Source organism: Neomonachus schauinslandi, chromosome 10 (assembly GCF_002201575.2).
Source record: "Neomonachus schauinslandi chromosome 10, ASM220157v2, whole genome shotgun sequence".
Lineage (NCBI taxonomy): Eukaryota > Metazoa > Chordata > Mammalia > Carnivora > Phocidae > Neomonachus > Neomonachus schauinslandi.
The window spans coordinates 25,979,666-25,997,374 of record NC_058412.1 but is presented as its reverse complement, the minus strand read 5'-3'; the positions used below and the strand labels follow the sequence as shown (position 1 = coordinate 25,997,374).

General features: G+C 35.1%; 1 protein-coding gene across 2 annotated transcripts in view; it reads right to left on the bottom strand.

Annotated features, from left to right (window-relative positions):
• The window catches only part of BIRC6 (baculoviral IAP repeat containing 6), a 222,930-nt gene that overhangs the window by 18,828 nt on the left and 186,393 nt on the right, over positions 1–17,709 (bottom strand). For both annotated transcript variants that reach the window (XM_021697618.2, XM_044918838.1), the window contains exons 67-68: positions 6,695–6,840; positions 5,930–6,040 (exon numbers count right to left, since the gene is read on the bottom strand). In XM_021697618.2, coding sequence (XP_021553293.2) covers positions 5,930–6,040; positions 6,695–6,840 — 257 coding nt within the window. The remainder of the gene's footprint in view (positions 1–5,929; positions 6,041–6,694; positions 6,841–17,709) is intronic.

The window sequence follows — 17,709 nt, the reverse complement described above, 5'->3', positions numbered from 1 at the left end:
TGTGCAGAGGACTGAAAAAACAGGAATTATACATGTTTATGTCATACCTACTGCTAGATGGATGAACTACGTAACGGAAGCAACAGCATGAAATGATTTTTTTTTTTTTAAAGATTTTATCTTTAACTAATCTCCACACCCAACATGGGGCTCGAACTTACAACTCTGAGATCAAGAGCCGCATGCTCTACCAACTGAGCCAGCCAGGCACCCCCAGGAAATGCTTTTTGATGTACAATGTGGACAAACTGATAGACTGTATCAAGCAGCTATAACAATGTAAAGCAGAAGACAATTTATTCTTAAAATGAGTGGTGTATTGTTTTTGCCAATTCAGATTTTCATTTTTAAAGACAAAAATACGTCTTGTTGTATTTGCACTGATTTTGGAATCCGAAAACAAAAGTCTCAGGGTGAAGTTTACTCTTACATTACTTTTAGAATTTAAGTTAATGGAATAAAAGATGATTAGGGTAATCTTCTAAGTACTGTCATTACTTTTAGAATTTAAGTTAATGGAATAAAAGATGATTAGGGTAATCTTCTAAGTACTGTGAGAAAATATAATTAATGGGCTAATTCTTAACCATCTATTTAGGCAGATTTAGAAAAGACTTAAAGTGGGGCGCCTGGGTGGCTCAGTCGGCTAAGCGGCTGCCTTCGGCTCAGGTCATGATCCCAGGGTCCTGGGATCGAGCCCCGCATCGGGGTCCCTGCTGGGCGGGAAGCCTGCTTCTCCCTCTTCCTCTGCCTGCCACTCCGCCTACTTGTGCTGTCTCTCTATCTCTCAGTCAAATAAATAAATAAAATCTTAAAAAAAAAAAAAAGACTTAAAGTTATTCTTTACTTATAAACTCTGTACACAAAAGAAAGAAAAAAGTGGATTTGAATTTTATCTCTAGTTCAGATTACTCCACCCTAACCAATGGGGTTACAACAAAGAGATTTATATAAATTGTAACACTAAATCAAAACCACATACTAGGGGAAATACTGTCATTAGAAGGAACAGTAATTTTTGATCTTGTGTTCATACAATTCTAAATATATGGAAAAACTTTAATGCTATATTATAATTAGCATTAGTGCACCAAATCTCACCAAGAACTTACCAAGTGCAAGGCTCTAGGCTAGGTTGTTTGGGTTAAATGATAAATAGGAAACTAAATCTGCCTTCAAGGAGTTTATAATGTAGAAAAAGCGGGAAGACCTATAAAGTGTCACAGGTCTGTGCACTCCATATGTTTAAAACAGGAGTGCCACATCTTTATTTAACAAATCTTTCAGAGAGAAAAAGAAACTTTTGGTGCATTTCTTGTAGAAACTATCATCAACTCTGTATGAGCAGAATCTAATTTAAGAAGAAATGTTGAAAACTTAGTTTATTATATAGTACATATAACTGTTACTGATCAAATGTACTGTTCTCGGCAAAATTACTTCCTGTCAGTAAACTTGTAAACTGGAGTTACTTCATCTGCTCAATTCTGCTGCCTTTCATATAATACAGAGATAAATTTCCTTCGAGTAAACAGCAATCCACCAGAAACACACAAGCCCATTCCCATGCCTGGAGGAAAACTTTTCTATCATATGCATATAAGAGACCAGGGTCTACTAATACCAAAATTTTATTACAATATTCAATTAGGGGCGCCTGGGTGGCTCAGTCAGTTGAACGTTGGACTCCTGGTTTCAGCTTGGGTCAGTGAGATCAAGCCCTGCGCTCATCCTGGAGTCAGCTTGATATTCTTCCTTCCCCTCTTCCCCTCCCCCTACTTGCATGTGCATGTGTGCTAAATAGTCTTACCAAAAAAATATACTTTCACAAAGTCTGTGACACCCTCTTCAAAAGGTAAAAATTAATTCCCCTTTCCTTGAGTATGGGCTAGATTTAGTGACTTACTTCTTGAAGAATAAAGCAGAAGCAATGGTATACAACCTCCAAAAGTAAATCATAAAAGGCCGTGTGGCTTCCTGTTTGCACTCTCTCTCAGAGAAGCTAGATGCAATGTGTGAAGACACTCAAGAGGTCCTATGGAGAGGCTCACATGGCAAGGAGCTAAAGCCTCCTATCAACAGTCACATGAGTGAGCTCCAAAGCTCAGCCCCCAGAGCCAGTCAAGATCTCACATGACTGAAGCTCCAGCCAACATCCTGACAGCAACTTTGTAAAAGACCCTAAGCCAGAATCAGTGAGCTGAAACATTCCTGAATTCCCGACCCAAGAAACTGTGAAATAATAAATGTTTTATTTATTTATTTATTTATTTTATTTTTTAGTTTTTTTTTAAAGATTTTATTCATTTATTTGACAGAGAGAGATACAGCGAGAGAGGGAACACAAGCGGGGGGAGAGGGAGAGGGAGAAGCAGGCCTCCCGCAGAGCAGGGAGCCCGATGCGGGGCTCGATCCCAAGACCCTGGGATCATGACCTGAGCCGAAGGCAGACGCTGAACGACTGAGCCACCCAGGCACCCCTATTTATTTATTTTTAAAGATTTTATTTATTTATGTTTGTCAGAGAAAGAGAGAGAGAGAGAGAACGCACAAGCAGGGGGAGCAGTGGGGGGCTTTATAAAAGATTATAAAAATCTTTTATAAGATTTTATTTGGGGCGCCTGGGGGGCTCAGTCGTTAAGCGTCTGCCTTCGGCTCAGGTCATGATCCCAGGGTCCTGGGATTGAGCCCCGCATCGGGCTTCCTGCTCTGTGGGAAGCCTGCTTCCCCTCTCCCTCTGCCCCTGCTGGTGTTCCCTCTCTCGCTGTGTCTCTCTCTGTCAAATAAATATCTTAAAAAACAAAACAAAACAACAAAAAAAAGATTTTATTTATTTAGGAAAATTTTTAAGAGAAATAAAAATGGTATTGTACAGTATCAGAAAACAAATGATAGGGCGCCTGGGTGGCTCAGTTGGTTAAGCGACTGCCTTCGGCTCAGGTCGTGATCCTGGAGTCCCGGGATCGAGTCCCGCATCGGGCTCCCTGCTCAGTGGGGGGTCTGCTTCTCCCTCTGACCCTCTTCCCTCTCGTGCTCTCTGTCTCTCATTCTCTCTCTCTCAAATAAATAAATAAAATCTTTAAAAAAAAAAAAAGAAAACAAATGATAGTTATATCCTACAGTGTCTTTACAGGATTCATGAACTGTAACAGTAACAATGGAAGAGAAAAAATAATCACTTTTAAAAGATTTCTAAAAAGCCAAAACCAGCTTTTCAATGATATAGTAAGGTTATATAAAGTAACTCAATCTATATAAATTTTTGCCCACCAGGAAGAATGTTTTCCCAAGTAAAGGAAACCAATTCTTGGTTAGAACAGTCATCTCTTCTTTCTCCACTACCCTAATTCCTGATACCTCCCACTCCTGGCTAAAACTCTAACCACTGAAGAGGAAATTAAAGTTTGCAAATTATATACTCAAAAGAAGAGCAAAAATTGTGAATAAAAATTCAAAATAAAGAACCTAAAAAGCTGATTAAATCTAGTTATATCCAAAGCCTCTGTGAATGATTAAAGACCAGTAAATCCAAAGTTCAGCAATAACAGCAAATCATATGTGGTTTATAAAATGCTACTTAAAATCTTGAATATTGACTATGGACCACTTTTTCTTCCTCTTTACATAGTTTTAGCAAGTATTAGTAGTGCTATGTCTAAGGGGGCTAAGTGGGAAGCAACCGAATGATCTTCTTCTGACATACCTACTAGAGTCATACTAGAAAGGTCTTAGATTTTTCAGGATTTATTTTTTAAGCTAAGCGTGCTTTCAGGGGTTTCCCAACAAAGTTACTGTCTACTGAGCTGAGGTTCAAAATTCCATTCCAGGAATGGACATTAAAGGTTTTGGTAAATATGCACTGTTACCTAGTTGGAGCAACTCACAGACTAAATCTCATTCATAATAAAAACGTAATTAGATAACCAATAAAGAAGCAGAAAAAGTTTCTGAGGTGGGGGGAAGTGGAAAAGAGGAATGCTTTCATAGAAAACAGGCTGTCACAAAGTGAAAAAGTATATAGAAATGTGAAGCTAAAGATAGATCCATCTAACATCTGATTCTTGCTTCGTGCAGACAAACTGGGCGGAGGTATATATCAAGCATTTCATTTTTTTAAAAGATTTTATTTATTTATTTGAGAGAGAGAGAGAATGAGAGAGAGAGAGCACATGAGAGGGGGGAGGGTCAGATGGAGAAGCAGACTCCCTGCCAAGCAGGGAGCCTGATGCGGGACCAGATCCAGGGTCTCCAGGATCATGACCTGAGCTGAAGGCAGACGCTTAACCAACTAAGCCACCCAGGCACCCCTCAAATATTTCATTTTAATGCAATGCTACTGACAGCTCTTGATATATCTCCAGTCTACTTCAGCTGTTTTATTCTACATGATATAGTGAATTTAATTTTACAAAAGATTTGCAACAAAATACATTAATCAAATTATAACTACACAAAGGCTTTTATTCGATTCAAAAAATTATCTATTTAAACTGAGACTCCTTTTCCTGCTAATTGTGATATTGAATGTGGCTACAAGGATCATACTTGATCCTTGTATGTGTGTGGCTTTCCCCAGTAATTTTCATATTCCTTTGTATGATAACCCTTGGAGGGTATCTAGGATTCATGTTGTATTTGCATAGCATTTCTTCTTGGTGTCTTGCAACTTTAAAATTATAGCAATATTTCTGTTACTTTCATAATCATTTGTAGTTATTATATTTTCCTGAATTCAAGTGTTTGTTTTTATTATTTTTTAAAGGTTTATTTATCATTAGAGAGTGAGAGCACACGTACAATTACGTGGAGGTGGGGAGAGAGGGAGAGAATCTCAAGCAGACTCCCTGCTGAGTGTGGAGACTGGTGAGGGGATCAATCCCATGACCCTGAGATCATGACCTGAGCTGAAATCAAGAGTTGGACCCCTAACCAACTGAGGAGCCCCCTGAATTCAAGTGTTTATTAAACAAAATGGTCACAACCTATCAATGGCAGGCACAATTTTCCAAAAACATGGATCCATTGGCAAGAATGTTACATTCTTTCTGAATAACAGTATATACACTTCACCTCAATTCTTCCAATCTTAAAATGATGAACAAGACCTTTCAACGGTCTGAGTGCTTTATCATTTTCAGATATATTACTGTATGTGATTTTTATTGCAAACCTGGGAGGTAAGGTAGAGCAAAAGCTAAAAAGCTTTGAAACGGAAGTTTCAGACAGTAGACAACTCTTGCTTTAGTGTTGTTTTTCATATAGTCCAAGTCCTTTGGCTGGTTTTCAAGGGTGGAAAAGAGGCACAGACAATAACAGTTACTAATGGTCACCAAAATTTGGAATTTTAGTGTTTATTTATAGGCTAGCACCTTATGGGAGGGACTGATAGGCTGTATTCTTCAGTCTTTACTTGTCAAGAGTTTTGGAATAGGAAAGGCTACAAGAGAACTCTACATTAACTGTACTTTCCAAAGGCAAATCTCATGGAATTCTAAAATGGCAACAGTAACAGACTTCGTTAAAAGTCTCAGGCCTTAGCTTCCTTTAGGCCAGGATATACAGAAATGGAGAGGTCTTTTTTTTTTTAAAAGAAATGGAGAGGTCTTAAAGAAAGAAAGCCCTTTCTGCCTGTTCGTTAGACATTTGATTTGGGGTTTTTTTTCCCCCTAGGTTTCTAAAGAATCATGATTCCCAAATATAACTAAAAATATATAAATCCAGAGATAAAATGATAAAAATTTTTGCATGTGTGCGCATACATATTTATACTCTCTACATACTGTGTGCACACACACATATACATAGGGTATGAATGATTCATGGTATGAGGAACCTTTAAAATCTTTAATTTACTAGAACACATCTCAGCAGCACTATTACACAATGTGAAAGGAGATCTCAAGAAACGAAGATTAAAACTTCAACTTACCAAACTGTAATTTCTTCATAACAGCCACATATTTTTCTTCAAGTGATTTCAACACTGATAAAGGTTTGGGTTTCATAGCCACCTTCTTTGAATATTCACCTAGTTTTTTTTCTGTTATTTAATATTTCAAGATAAATAACATCAGCATACATTTTAAAAGATTAAAACAAAAACAATTAACTTCAAGAGTTCAAAGTTTTAATTCCAAAAAGTTACCCAATTCTTCACAATTATTTTCCTATTGTACCCATTTAAGAATAAAAGATTTCTATTTCATAAACATAACTAACTTATAGGGCTAAGACCCTTATCAACTTTAAAGCTTAAATTCTTAAAATGTTAATTAGTTTTATCCAATCAGGCAAAACAGCAGAAGCAAAACAATAGATAATACAGAATTATTTGTATCTCCCATTGCTAAGACATGAAAATACCAATTTAAACTAAATTCTCACACATTGTCTTCAGGTATTCCTTCCTATCCAATATGATGGCATTTTTCAATTTCACAACTACCAACAAGAAGAGAAAATCAGGATGCATGTTGTTAGCCTACCGAATCTAGGATTAATCATACATAATAGAAATAAATATTTTAAAATTAGAGGCTATTCATGATTAATTTGAAAACCTGACAACAAATTTTTAGGTAAAGGAACTTGCTTGAAAACCATTAACACAGAAGAAAAAGAAAGGGAGTTTTCAGAAGAAAACGAAACATCTCCGGATCCAAAGAAAAACAGCAGAGAAGTGGCAGTGCTATACCTTGATTGGCCTGCCGCAAACTGGTGGTAGCTGCATGGACGATCTCAGCAGTCTTCTGGATGTCTGGTACCAACAGCGTCAGTCCTTCTGGTTCTTGATCAGATGCATCTGGTTTTACTCCTGTTTTAACATTTTCCCTTTTAGATCTGAATTTTTTTTTTAATATGGAAAGAAATGCAAGGAAAACGAAGATTTTAGAATTGAAAAATAAGTACCTCTGTAAGTAAAAAAGTGGTTAAAAGCAGAAGGATAGTGTCATTTCATTTGACATACATATGATATATAGCAGAAATAGTTTAAACTATATTCATTGTTGCTTTTGAAGTCATACAATAATGCCTAACATAATAAATAAAGTTTTGGGTAGGTTTTTCCTTCAAATGCAATAAACAAACAAACATTGTAGAAACACCATACTGTAAGAAGACCCAGATACCTGATACGTCCTTGGATTCACACTTTTAAAAACACACTTACACTAATTATAAATACCTAGAAGTAGAGAAGTCACTTCTATTATCTAAAAGTAACAGAAGTCTATCCTCTGTCTTCTAAGACTTGGGAATCAAAGGACCATATGTAGTTTTTCACCTTAATAGTATTTGTATTTCACTCACAGTAAATGTATTAATTCCCAAGGGGAAAAATAAAAGAAATATTCCAGAGTTAAACACAGGTTCACTGCTAGGTATCTTAATATAATGTGCTTTTACACATCGAAACTGTATTTAAACACTAAGTTTTAGGACATAATCATTTTAGAGGCATTACCTATTCAGGGTCTAAAAGGTACCCAACCTTGTATCAAATTTTACATCATAATAGGATGTACCACAACAATGTCTCAGTCTATAAGGCATCAAAATGTTTCTTTAAATTTTCTAGATGAATACAGAATTTTAACATAACAGTCACTGAAAATAACAAGTGAATATTAATATCCTTTTTTCTATTTCAACTCTCAGCATATATTATTTACATAATAATCATTACACTATTGCTTAGATACTAAAAATTTACATCTTATATACTAAAATTTACATCTTTGTTAATACATTAAATAGATAATACGAACTGAAATCACATACAGATAAAGTTGTTTAAAATATTCATGCTAAGGTACGATCTAGACTACACATCACTTATTTTTCTAGTTGTATACCTACCAACAAAACGACTTGGCAATTTTATTAAAACAGTATTTCACAAAGTGGGCATGGAGCCTTAGAGAACTATACAAAGACTGACAAGAGGTAGAAGAGTCCTTAACAAAATGATATGGTTATTTATGTATAAATGAACTGTTCCTTATCACAAAGACAAAAATCTACTCAGAAGCAATTCAGTGCTTAACTTTAGGGAGATAATAAGAGGTAAATTAAGAAGTGCCACTCAGGTGGGTAGCAAGGGTAAACATACATAGTATTATGCATGTGTTTTGAATTGATTCCCATAGTGTGTGAAAAAACGAGTATCCACAGACATTTTTAACTATAAGGTATATATTGCTTAACCTGGCAAGATGACTTAATGTGTCACTGGGTTATTGCCTTTTCTCCTATGCTCTTCTTATCTTCCCTGAGGTAGAAGAAGTCACAGAGAACACACGGTCAACTTTCCTTTGTCACTCAGGACCATTTGGTAGATGTTATATTGAACATCATTTCAGTCATCAACTCCTGCATGTGTACACGTGTATATGAACATATACGTTTGCATGTATATGTAAGGAGAATATAGTGAATGAATATTTTAAGATTGAAATAGCGGCATTTTAAGTGCTAGAATCAAACAAGATATTGGGTCTTTTATAGCTATAAAGTTGAGATTTTCTTAAAGATATAATTCTGGTAGAAAGGCTCCAACAGATTCTCAATTTCTGCATTTACCAACAGCTATTCACAGTGACAAACAATGAGGGTCAAGAAAAGTACATAAACTGCTTGACAGTACTCCTTTTGTATTTATAAGTACTCTCTCTCCCTGCCAATTGTAAATGATTCTTCCTCTAATACCAGGGCTTAAAAAATTCTTAATAGGGCCACTGACCATAATAGGAAAACAACAGTAAGTAGTTTGAAAAACCAGAAGAGTTACGGTTATAGCCATAATAAAATAAAAGATGGTTTCCTAAAACCTGTCATCAGTTGATCCATTATACGCTCAATAAAGATTTCACTTAAGAAACACATCTTGCCAAGCAGAGAAGAAAGATATGGAAGTGAAGCTCATTTTTCCAGAATTAGGGTACTTTCTCCTTGAACAAATAAGAATGTCTGGCATGGACAGTAAACTGCATCAATGCAATTTAGAGCAAGTTACCCTTGGAAAAAGTACTCATTCTAAATTTCAAGCCCTATACATGAATACCAATTTCCTAATTCCAGTTCTTAAAAGATGATTAGTAGGAGACATTCCTGTTATTAAAATAGTTCAAATAGTCAGGATGGTAAAGTTTATAAATTTTTTTGACCACCAATTTAAAAAAATGTTAAAAAAGTACAAAAATCTACAAGTTTAAAAAATGTTATTTTTTATATCAGATGTGTGAAAAAAATGATCTTATATATCTCATTTTAAAGATAATAGTAACTCATAAAACAGATATATTTTAGACCTTTACACCAGGCTCAAATGAGAAATTTTTACGTGAATCATCTTCTTGACGAAAACATACAGGAGAAAAAGGGAGAATGTCCAAAAGGCAAGAGTACTTCAAATATATGAAGAACACATACTCCCTGCCTACCGATGACTACAACTAGTCATTGTCTAATATTAAACTACAGCCAGTAGTCTCTTTTCTGTAAAAGTTGCAGGTTACTGTCAACCCATATGTAGGCCCAGCTCATGAAAAAAGGCCATACCTTAGCTCACATCCTGAAGTCTGTGGGAAAAGCTATTTGAGTTCAAGGCACCTAGCTGGAAGTAGGTCTTTGAGACTGACAATGGATCCAACATGGTAAAAGCAATCAGCGACGGCCGCTACCATGGTATCCGCTGCTTTGTGCATACGTTGAATCTGGTTGTGATCACTGCCCTGAAGAAATACGAGGAATCAACTGAAGTTTCTACTATTGCACAGAATTATCTGCAAACATTTTCCACTATGCTGTGAATTCCACCTAAAAGGCTAATAAATTAAGCAAATTTTGGCTCTGTGACATATAATCTGAACTAGGATGTGAGCAAAATGGGTAAATCTTTCTTGTAAAAACAAAAGAAAAGAAAAAAAACCATAACTCAACATTCAGTTATAGTGACCTGCCTCTGCTAACACTATCACCCAAAATAAGTTGGATTTTTGTTAAGACTAAATGCAAAATACCAGAATTGTGTTCTTTTATAATTTGTAAACTGAAGACAGCTTAATACAGCTATTTTCTTGGTGGAACATTAGGAAAGATCACCTCCATTCCCTGCACTCCTAATTCTGAAGTCAAAACTATCACACAATTGAAATAAACATTTAAAAAGCAGAGCCATGTTGAAGAAGTAGTCTGCAGACAACACGCTGAAATGTCCAGATTCCAGAACTATTAAGAATTACCATCTTAGAGGAAGAGTCTAAAACTATAAGCAAATGAAACTTCTACATTTTTCTGTAAACCAATGCATCATGTAATACCCCACTTTGCCAGGGATTAAAGTCCAAAACAAATTAAGATTAAAAGTAAGCAGAAAGATTTTTAAAAATATTACTGTGGAGAACTATCTGCTTCTAATTATCTCCAGAAAACATGAAAATAATTCTTGAAATGCACCAGTAAATGGAGCAAAGACCTCTTTAAGATGAATGCTTTCCACTGTTAGTTTAAAGCTTAGTTTTTAATTGATTCCCTTTTGTTTTTATTTAAATTCTTTCCAAATGGAAGTACCAGTTTTAGTTTTCACTTTGATTTAAAATTGAAAATAAAATCTTCCTTGTCTTGGGAAGCATAAATGAGCACTATAAGAGAAGGAAATATTCAAAACAGAGGTATGAGAAGCCTTTAAAAATAAGTCTTGATTTCTAGATTAGATAAAAATATAATTTTTAGGTCAGACTAAACATCACAGGACAAAATGAAGGTACTGTGTGCTACTGTGGAATGGAGTAGCCACAAATAATATGCTTCACCAAGAGACAATCCAACTGAGGCAAATAAAAGATAGTAAAATAAATGTTGGCACTGCTGTCTCCATCACCGAGTAAAAGGCTGATGAACGACTAAACCTGTTCAAGGTCATCAAAAAAAGAAACTTAAAAAAAAAAAAAAAAATATATATACATATGTATGATTACAACAAATGATTCCTGGGTATGAAACCAGGCCTCTTTCATTCTGTAGGTATTAGAGGTAGAGGAAAAAAGAGGAGAAACTAGGAAATGTTTTTCCAACAGAAACAAAAGTAGGAGGCTAGAACTGAAATTCTTTATTAACTGACTGAAGCCCTAGAGGAACTAGCTTAAAGCAGTTACAGTAAGAGAGTCTGATAGAAAATACGCCTTTTTAGCAGGAGGTCAACTAAATCTTAGTGCTTAGTTAGATAAAAAGGAAGTGGATATTTCTACAAGAGATTTCAGTTACTTTTGAGTATGATGAACTTCTTTGCACCAGGAAGACGCTTTGAGATAGCTAAGGGAACCGACAATAGAGGATGGCTGCTTCCATGCTGTTCAAGAGGAGTGCAATGTCCAGAGCACCTTAAACTCAGCACAGAGGCATTTGGGTCGCATCCTTGTTAGCAATTCAGATTACTTGATTGATAGCAAGTCCCTCTTTCAAATTTTTGGTGAAGTATCAAATACTAAGTATACTACATAGGATTATTTGCCTACTGGACTCCAGCAGCAAAAGTCCATATAGAAGATTAAAGATAAAATAACTGCCTTTGTTCCTGCTCCAAGGAAGCTATGAAGTGTCATACTTACTCAAAAGGGAAACCAAACTACTATGGCTATACTCTAACTTTGTGTTGATCTAACGCAGGTTGGAATAGCCAGCAGAAACTGAATACCAGGACTGGTATGTAAAAGCTGAAGGGGTCATATCTTCACATCAATAACCAAGAAATTTTCAGGAGTGCTTTTTATTAATTCTTTTGAGCAAGCAAAACATCAAATGGGTAAAGCTGACCCACTCTTCAAGTAAGTGATAATTATATAAAGTTGCTTCCTGCTCATGTACTAGAGAGACCAAAAAAACAGTAAGGCTGAGGTTTACTTCAGTAATGTAGTAATTACTGCTTAGGCACAACTCAAATGCTATGCATACTTAATGAAATAGGAGATGGTGACAAAGCGCATCGAGAACGAGAGAGGGTATCAAATAGAATGCAAGCATCAGAGGACCTAGAACAAATCACAGTATTTATGGACCTTGTTTTCCTTATTTATAAAAAAGAAGGATCCGAGCTACCTGAACCCCATAGAGTCCCCTTACAGCTCTAACACCTATAGATAATATGGGACAGGTTACTTATTGTGATGTGCCCAGAAGGATTCGTTACAAACTAAATCTTACTCAGCAAGACACTTCAAATTCCACAACAATTCAGAGTGCTTGAAATACTGTTTGAGATAAAGACAGTGGACACTGTCCTGAAACATAAAGCTCATATAATGTAATCTGATAAAGAATAATCATTTCATATTGTTATATGATGCTTCGGAGATAGAAGTATAAAGTCAATTTATAATTTTTTATGAGTTTTTTTGTTAATCACTTAAATAATAGAATAAGTTGTATTTTGGCATTTGATCAACGTGTTTTTCAAGAACCAGTTAAGCCTCAAGTCTAGCCATTCTACACACATAAAGCCTAAGTGATTAATGAACTATTCTGATCAGAGGTAGCAATGGTGTATCTGGAATAATGGTCAATTGACTTGTCTTTCTTCATAAAAATTTTTGTTTTTAATCATGAAGATCATAGGCATCAGGAGACTGGGGAGCTATATGCCAGATTTATAACCTATTGGTAAGTTTTTAATGTTAAAGTCTTAAGCAGTAGTTTCATTTTCTGTCAAACAACAATAATAAATATTTTCTTGCCTACAGCATTGATCAGGGAAAACTAATAATATATAAGAACTTTTGAAACTGTATGTACTACATAGAAGTTAAGGTTATAATATTACTTCCGTATATTTTTTATATAACTCTATGTTACTATATATTTATAACTTACCCCACAATTTAAATCAGTTTTTATAATTCTCAAGAAAAAAAGAAAGGAAATCAATAAAAGCACAGAGGCCAAAACACAAATATTATACTAATCAAAATTATTTCAAACTGGCAGAACAAAGAAATGCAAGAAATACTCTGGTGTTCTGCCTGCCTAAGTCATCGATCTGACAGTTATGAAAATTCATTTTCGCCAGATTTTGACCCCTTGTAATTGGTACAAAATTAAGTGGCAGTAACTCTGGACTTATGCATCAATGACCATCTAATCACAGGCTCTCTCTGGCCTGTGGGTAACTCTGCTGACACCTTGTATGCCTCTTTGTATTCTATTTGATACCCTCTCTCGTTCTCAATGCGCTCTCTAGCTCTCTCTTTTGGTCCCTGCGGAACTATCTCTTTCCACTGCCTGTAGGCCTAAAATTAAAAAGTATTAGACACAAAAATCATTAAAGTATAAAACTGAAGAAAAAAGCCAAAAACTAAGACTCTGTGGGTAAAAGAAACAAGAAGCCAGTAAATTTTTTCTTCATTAGGTAAGAAAGAAAGGGTTAATACTGGTACACTGAGGGCAAGGGAAAGAGGGAGCTTTATGGTTAGGAAACTTTGTAACCATCACCAAGGGAGTTAATTCCACTTAGAGTGTAAGTCCTGTGTGCATAAATATTCAATTCTTTGTTCTTTACAGGTGCCTAGGATGGCCGTGGACAAGCAAAGGAAATGCAGCTTTTTATCATTTTGGAAGTCCACTGTTCTTTCTACTTAAGTGATTATTAAGGTGGCTTTTGAACAATGTCTCTGAAATAAAGTAATAAACTATATTATTGAAGCAAGTTAAATAGAACCAATATTTATAGTTTAATTAACCATTTCCCCATTTTTGTTTAAACTATTATAAAAAATTTCAAATGAACAAGAAAGTACAAAATTTCCTGAAGAAAGCATCCTGAAATGCTCCAATACTGTTTAGGTTTTAAGTGATAGATCATGGAAGAAAATGGCCTAAGTAGAAAATTACATTTAACCTCACAGGCGCAGTTGCTTTCAAACTGATATATAACTAATGTATAAAACATGTCATCCATATTTTAAAAAATTGATTCCTGAAAAAATCCTGATGGCTAATTACCTTTAATCTTGTCTATTTCAGACAAAAGTTGGAAAACGCTGAATATAAAATTCTCTATTCTGAAGTGATACACTTTTGCCTGTTCTTTTGTGCTTCTAAAAGGAATGTTATTCCTGATTTATCTTAATCTAAATGCTTACTAATAATGAGTCCACAGCAATATTTATCAGTTCATCTATGTTACCCATTAGATTCAAATTAACTCTATGCAGTTATACATTGTGAATCTTGAAAGGAACGGTTAGAAAAGGTGGTGGATAGTAAAAATAAAGAATCATGAATAAAAGACTTAAAATAGTAATCATCTTTAGGAGGCTCTCAATGCAATTTGTACAGTAAATATTTAACAAATACCTAAAGAATGGTCAACTTTAAGCCAGAAAAGAGGAATATAATAAATGAGAAGTACTACATTCACTCCCTAAGTAGTGTTCTGATTTCCAGCAAATATCAACCCCATCAGAGTCCTACACCAGTCATCAAACTAGCCTCATCCATAAGAGGTCATCATTTTGTTAAGGTATAATTATAATTGAAGGAAATGTGAGACATGCTCTAGAGTCTATTATTTCAAAAATTAAAATTCAGAAGCTACTTTTCAGATACATGTGTTTGCATTGATATATACATGCATCTATAATTATATCTCATACACACAATAGCAAAAACTCAGGAATTACAGAACTACTAGGCATCAAAGGCATTCCCATGGTGCTGTGCCACCGTGGCAACAACTCTACTTCTTCCTATAAGCAGTCATTCTTGTTCGAGCCTTCGGGTATATAGAAAGTTGGGTAATGAAAATCGGATTAGATCTCTGAAATCCTTTCAGTAGCTCATCACCACACTTAAGAGCAAGTAACTGTAAATACACCCCTTTTCACCTTTGAGCTCCTGCCCCCCTCTCTAGCCTCATCTCCCACCCATATACTATATCCAGTCATACAAAATTTCTTTAGGTTTCCCTTAGTATGTGATACTTATTCTCAGTTTGGTATACCAGCCCACTGCCCCACTTCATTTAGCTACCTCCTACTTATTCCATAGGTCTCCAAATCAGGTTTGATTCTTCAGTAATGTCTTACACTTCTAATATGCCATGGACTGTGTAATTAAAACTGTCAAGTTATTATTAACCCCATTTATCTGTCAGTCCCTTAGAAAAAGGACCCAGTTTTCTTGCTATGCTCCCATGAACGTTCAATAAACATCTGTTAAATGTTTAAATCAGGCATGCTCTTGTGACCAGGCCAGCTCTCCCCTATCTAAATATAATCACAAATTTCTAACATACAAATTAGGTAATAGCCAGGTAAATGATCTGCCTTTTCAGTTTCTTAAGAGTATCTTTCTGTTTCCTCTTATAAGAAGGTTTCCAGCATGGTTGGGAGAGAGTCAGCTCACTCATATAATCTCCTTCACTCTTCAAATTTTGAGATCAAAATCAGTTGGGAAAGAATAATCTCAATCAGGTTATTCCCAGCTTGAGAGTAAACTTCTTTTCAGTACTGGGACAAAACACTCTTATTTCTCTCATCCATAAAAGGAAGATAAAAAATGTAATATACACAGAAGAAATAATTTCAATGAAAATCATTATATGTAACCACAATCATAATCTAGAGACCTTTTTTGCAGAGTACACAGCAAATCTATTTTTTATTTAAGATAATGAAATGGTTAAACATATTGAAAAAATTTCATTTGAAGGGAAAAAAATTGCATGCCCTCTGTGTATGCTTGCTTTAAAAAAAAGTAACAAATGAGAAGTTAACAAGAGGAAAAAAAGAGAGGCAATAAAGTATAAAAACATAATTAGTAAATAAGTACTTGCTCTTACTTTACTTAAAAAAAAAACAAACTATACTAAAAAGAGGTACTTTATTCACCCTTACATTTCTTACTGAGAGCAGAGACAAAAATAATGTAAAAATTTTCTGAGCTGAGATACACCTATGTGTTATCTTTAAAGCCACATCTCCAAACCCTGATAATGCAACAGAACAGATCCTAAAAGTGATCAATGAACAAAAACATATTTGCCTTGACCATTATCTTCTCAAGAGTATCCTGGGTTTTTTTAAAAAAATACGTTGGGCTGGGATAGGCAGGTGGGGGGATAGGAAGTTTTATACTTTCAAACGGTGTTAAAATTGAGCTTAGTTGATTTCTGTGGGTATAAAATCTATAAGGAAACTGGACTATGTTGCTCACTTTATTAGAGTTCTATTATAATGAAAATATGAAAAGAAATACATCTTAAGTCCTGACAGGTTGGAAGAGAATAGATTTTATCCCCTCTCTGTGTGAAGTAGAAAATGAATTCTCAATGTACCAAACCTAAAAAGGCAAGTAGGGATATTATAACATGTATGTCTTCCTGGTATTTTTCTTTTCTTTTTTTTAAAGATTTTATTTATTTATTTGACAGAGAGAGAGACAGCAAGAGAGGGAACACAAGCACAAGGGGAGTGGGAGTGGGAGAAGCAGGCTTCCTGCTGAGCAGAGAGCCTGCTGCGGGGCTCGATCCCAGGACCCTGTGATCATGACCTGAGCCGAAGGCGGACGCTTAACGACTGAGCCACCCAGGCGCCCCTGCTGGTTTTTGTCTAACAGATGCTGTAAAATATAATAGGTATCATGAACAACCCTAACTAAGGAGAATATTCATCAAATCCTAATGTAAAACTCACTAGCATTGTTTCTTCATCACTACAACAGTTATTAAAAACAGTTACTGTACAGAGTCACCCATCAAGATAAAATAATATAAATAAAATGAACTCTGAACAGTCATCATGATCTTTACATGTATGTTTCATTGGTACAGAATTTAGAAGTGTGAAGTGCCATTTTTCTTATTGAAGAAGGAAAGAATTTGAAGAATAATTTTTTTCCAGTAGAAAAACAAAAAGCTCCAAAATGAAATTCAGTTATCCTCTAACTGAAATTATATTTTTATAGTGAATCATCAACATATTTTATACATAAGTCAAGCCTACTTTTATTTTATTTTTTTGAAAGATTTTATTTATTTATTTGACAGAGAGGCGAGAGCAGGAACACAAGCAGGGGGAGTGGGAGAGGGAGAAGCAGGCTTCCCACCAAGCAGGGAGCCTGATGCGGGGCTCGATCCCAGGACCCAGGGATCATGACCTGAGCCAAAGGCAGATGCTTAACGACTGAGCCACCCAGGCGCCCCTCAAATTTACTTTTAAAAAATTATACTATGTATGTTATAGAAACAGGAAATATATTAACTTAAGAAAAGCAACAAAAAAAGGTGCTTTAAGTATACAAATTCCATATGCTGCAATAAGCATCCTCCATAATTACCTTAGAATTCAACACACTATAACTCCATTTTTGTAGGATCCAAAAGAAATTATAGCTTAAGGAAATATGTAATATAAACAGTTCTTATTTTAATGGTCTTATTTTCACATTTATACCACCATAAATTTGTGATATTATTTTTAATGAAAGTGGTAATTACGACTACATTCCAAATCTTCACACAATTTTTTCATCTAAGAAATAAAATTACTCCTGGGAAAAAACACTCAAGGTTTCAAAAATTTTCAATTTTGTTATATTGCAACTAGTACAATACACCTCAAAACACAGAAAGATGAAGTACAGAAACACAGGGCAAGATTCCCCTAAAAATATACAAGGGAATTTCAAAGCACTGTATATTTTATATTAATTGCT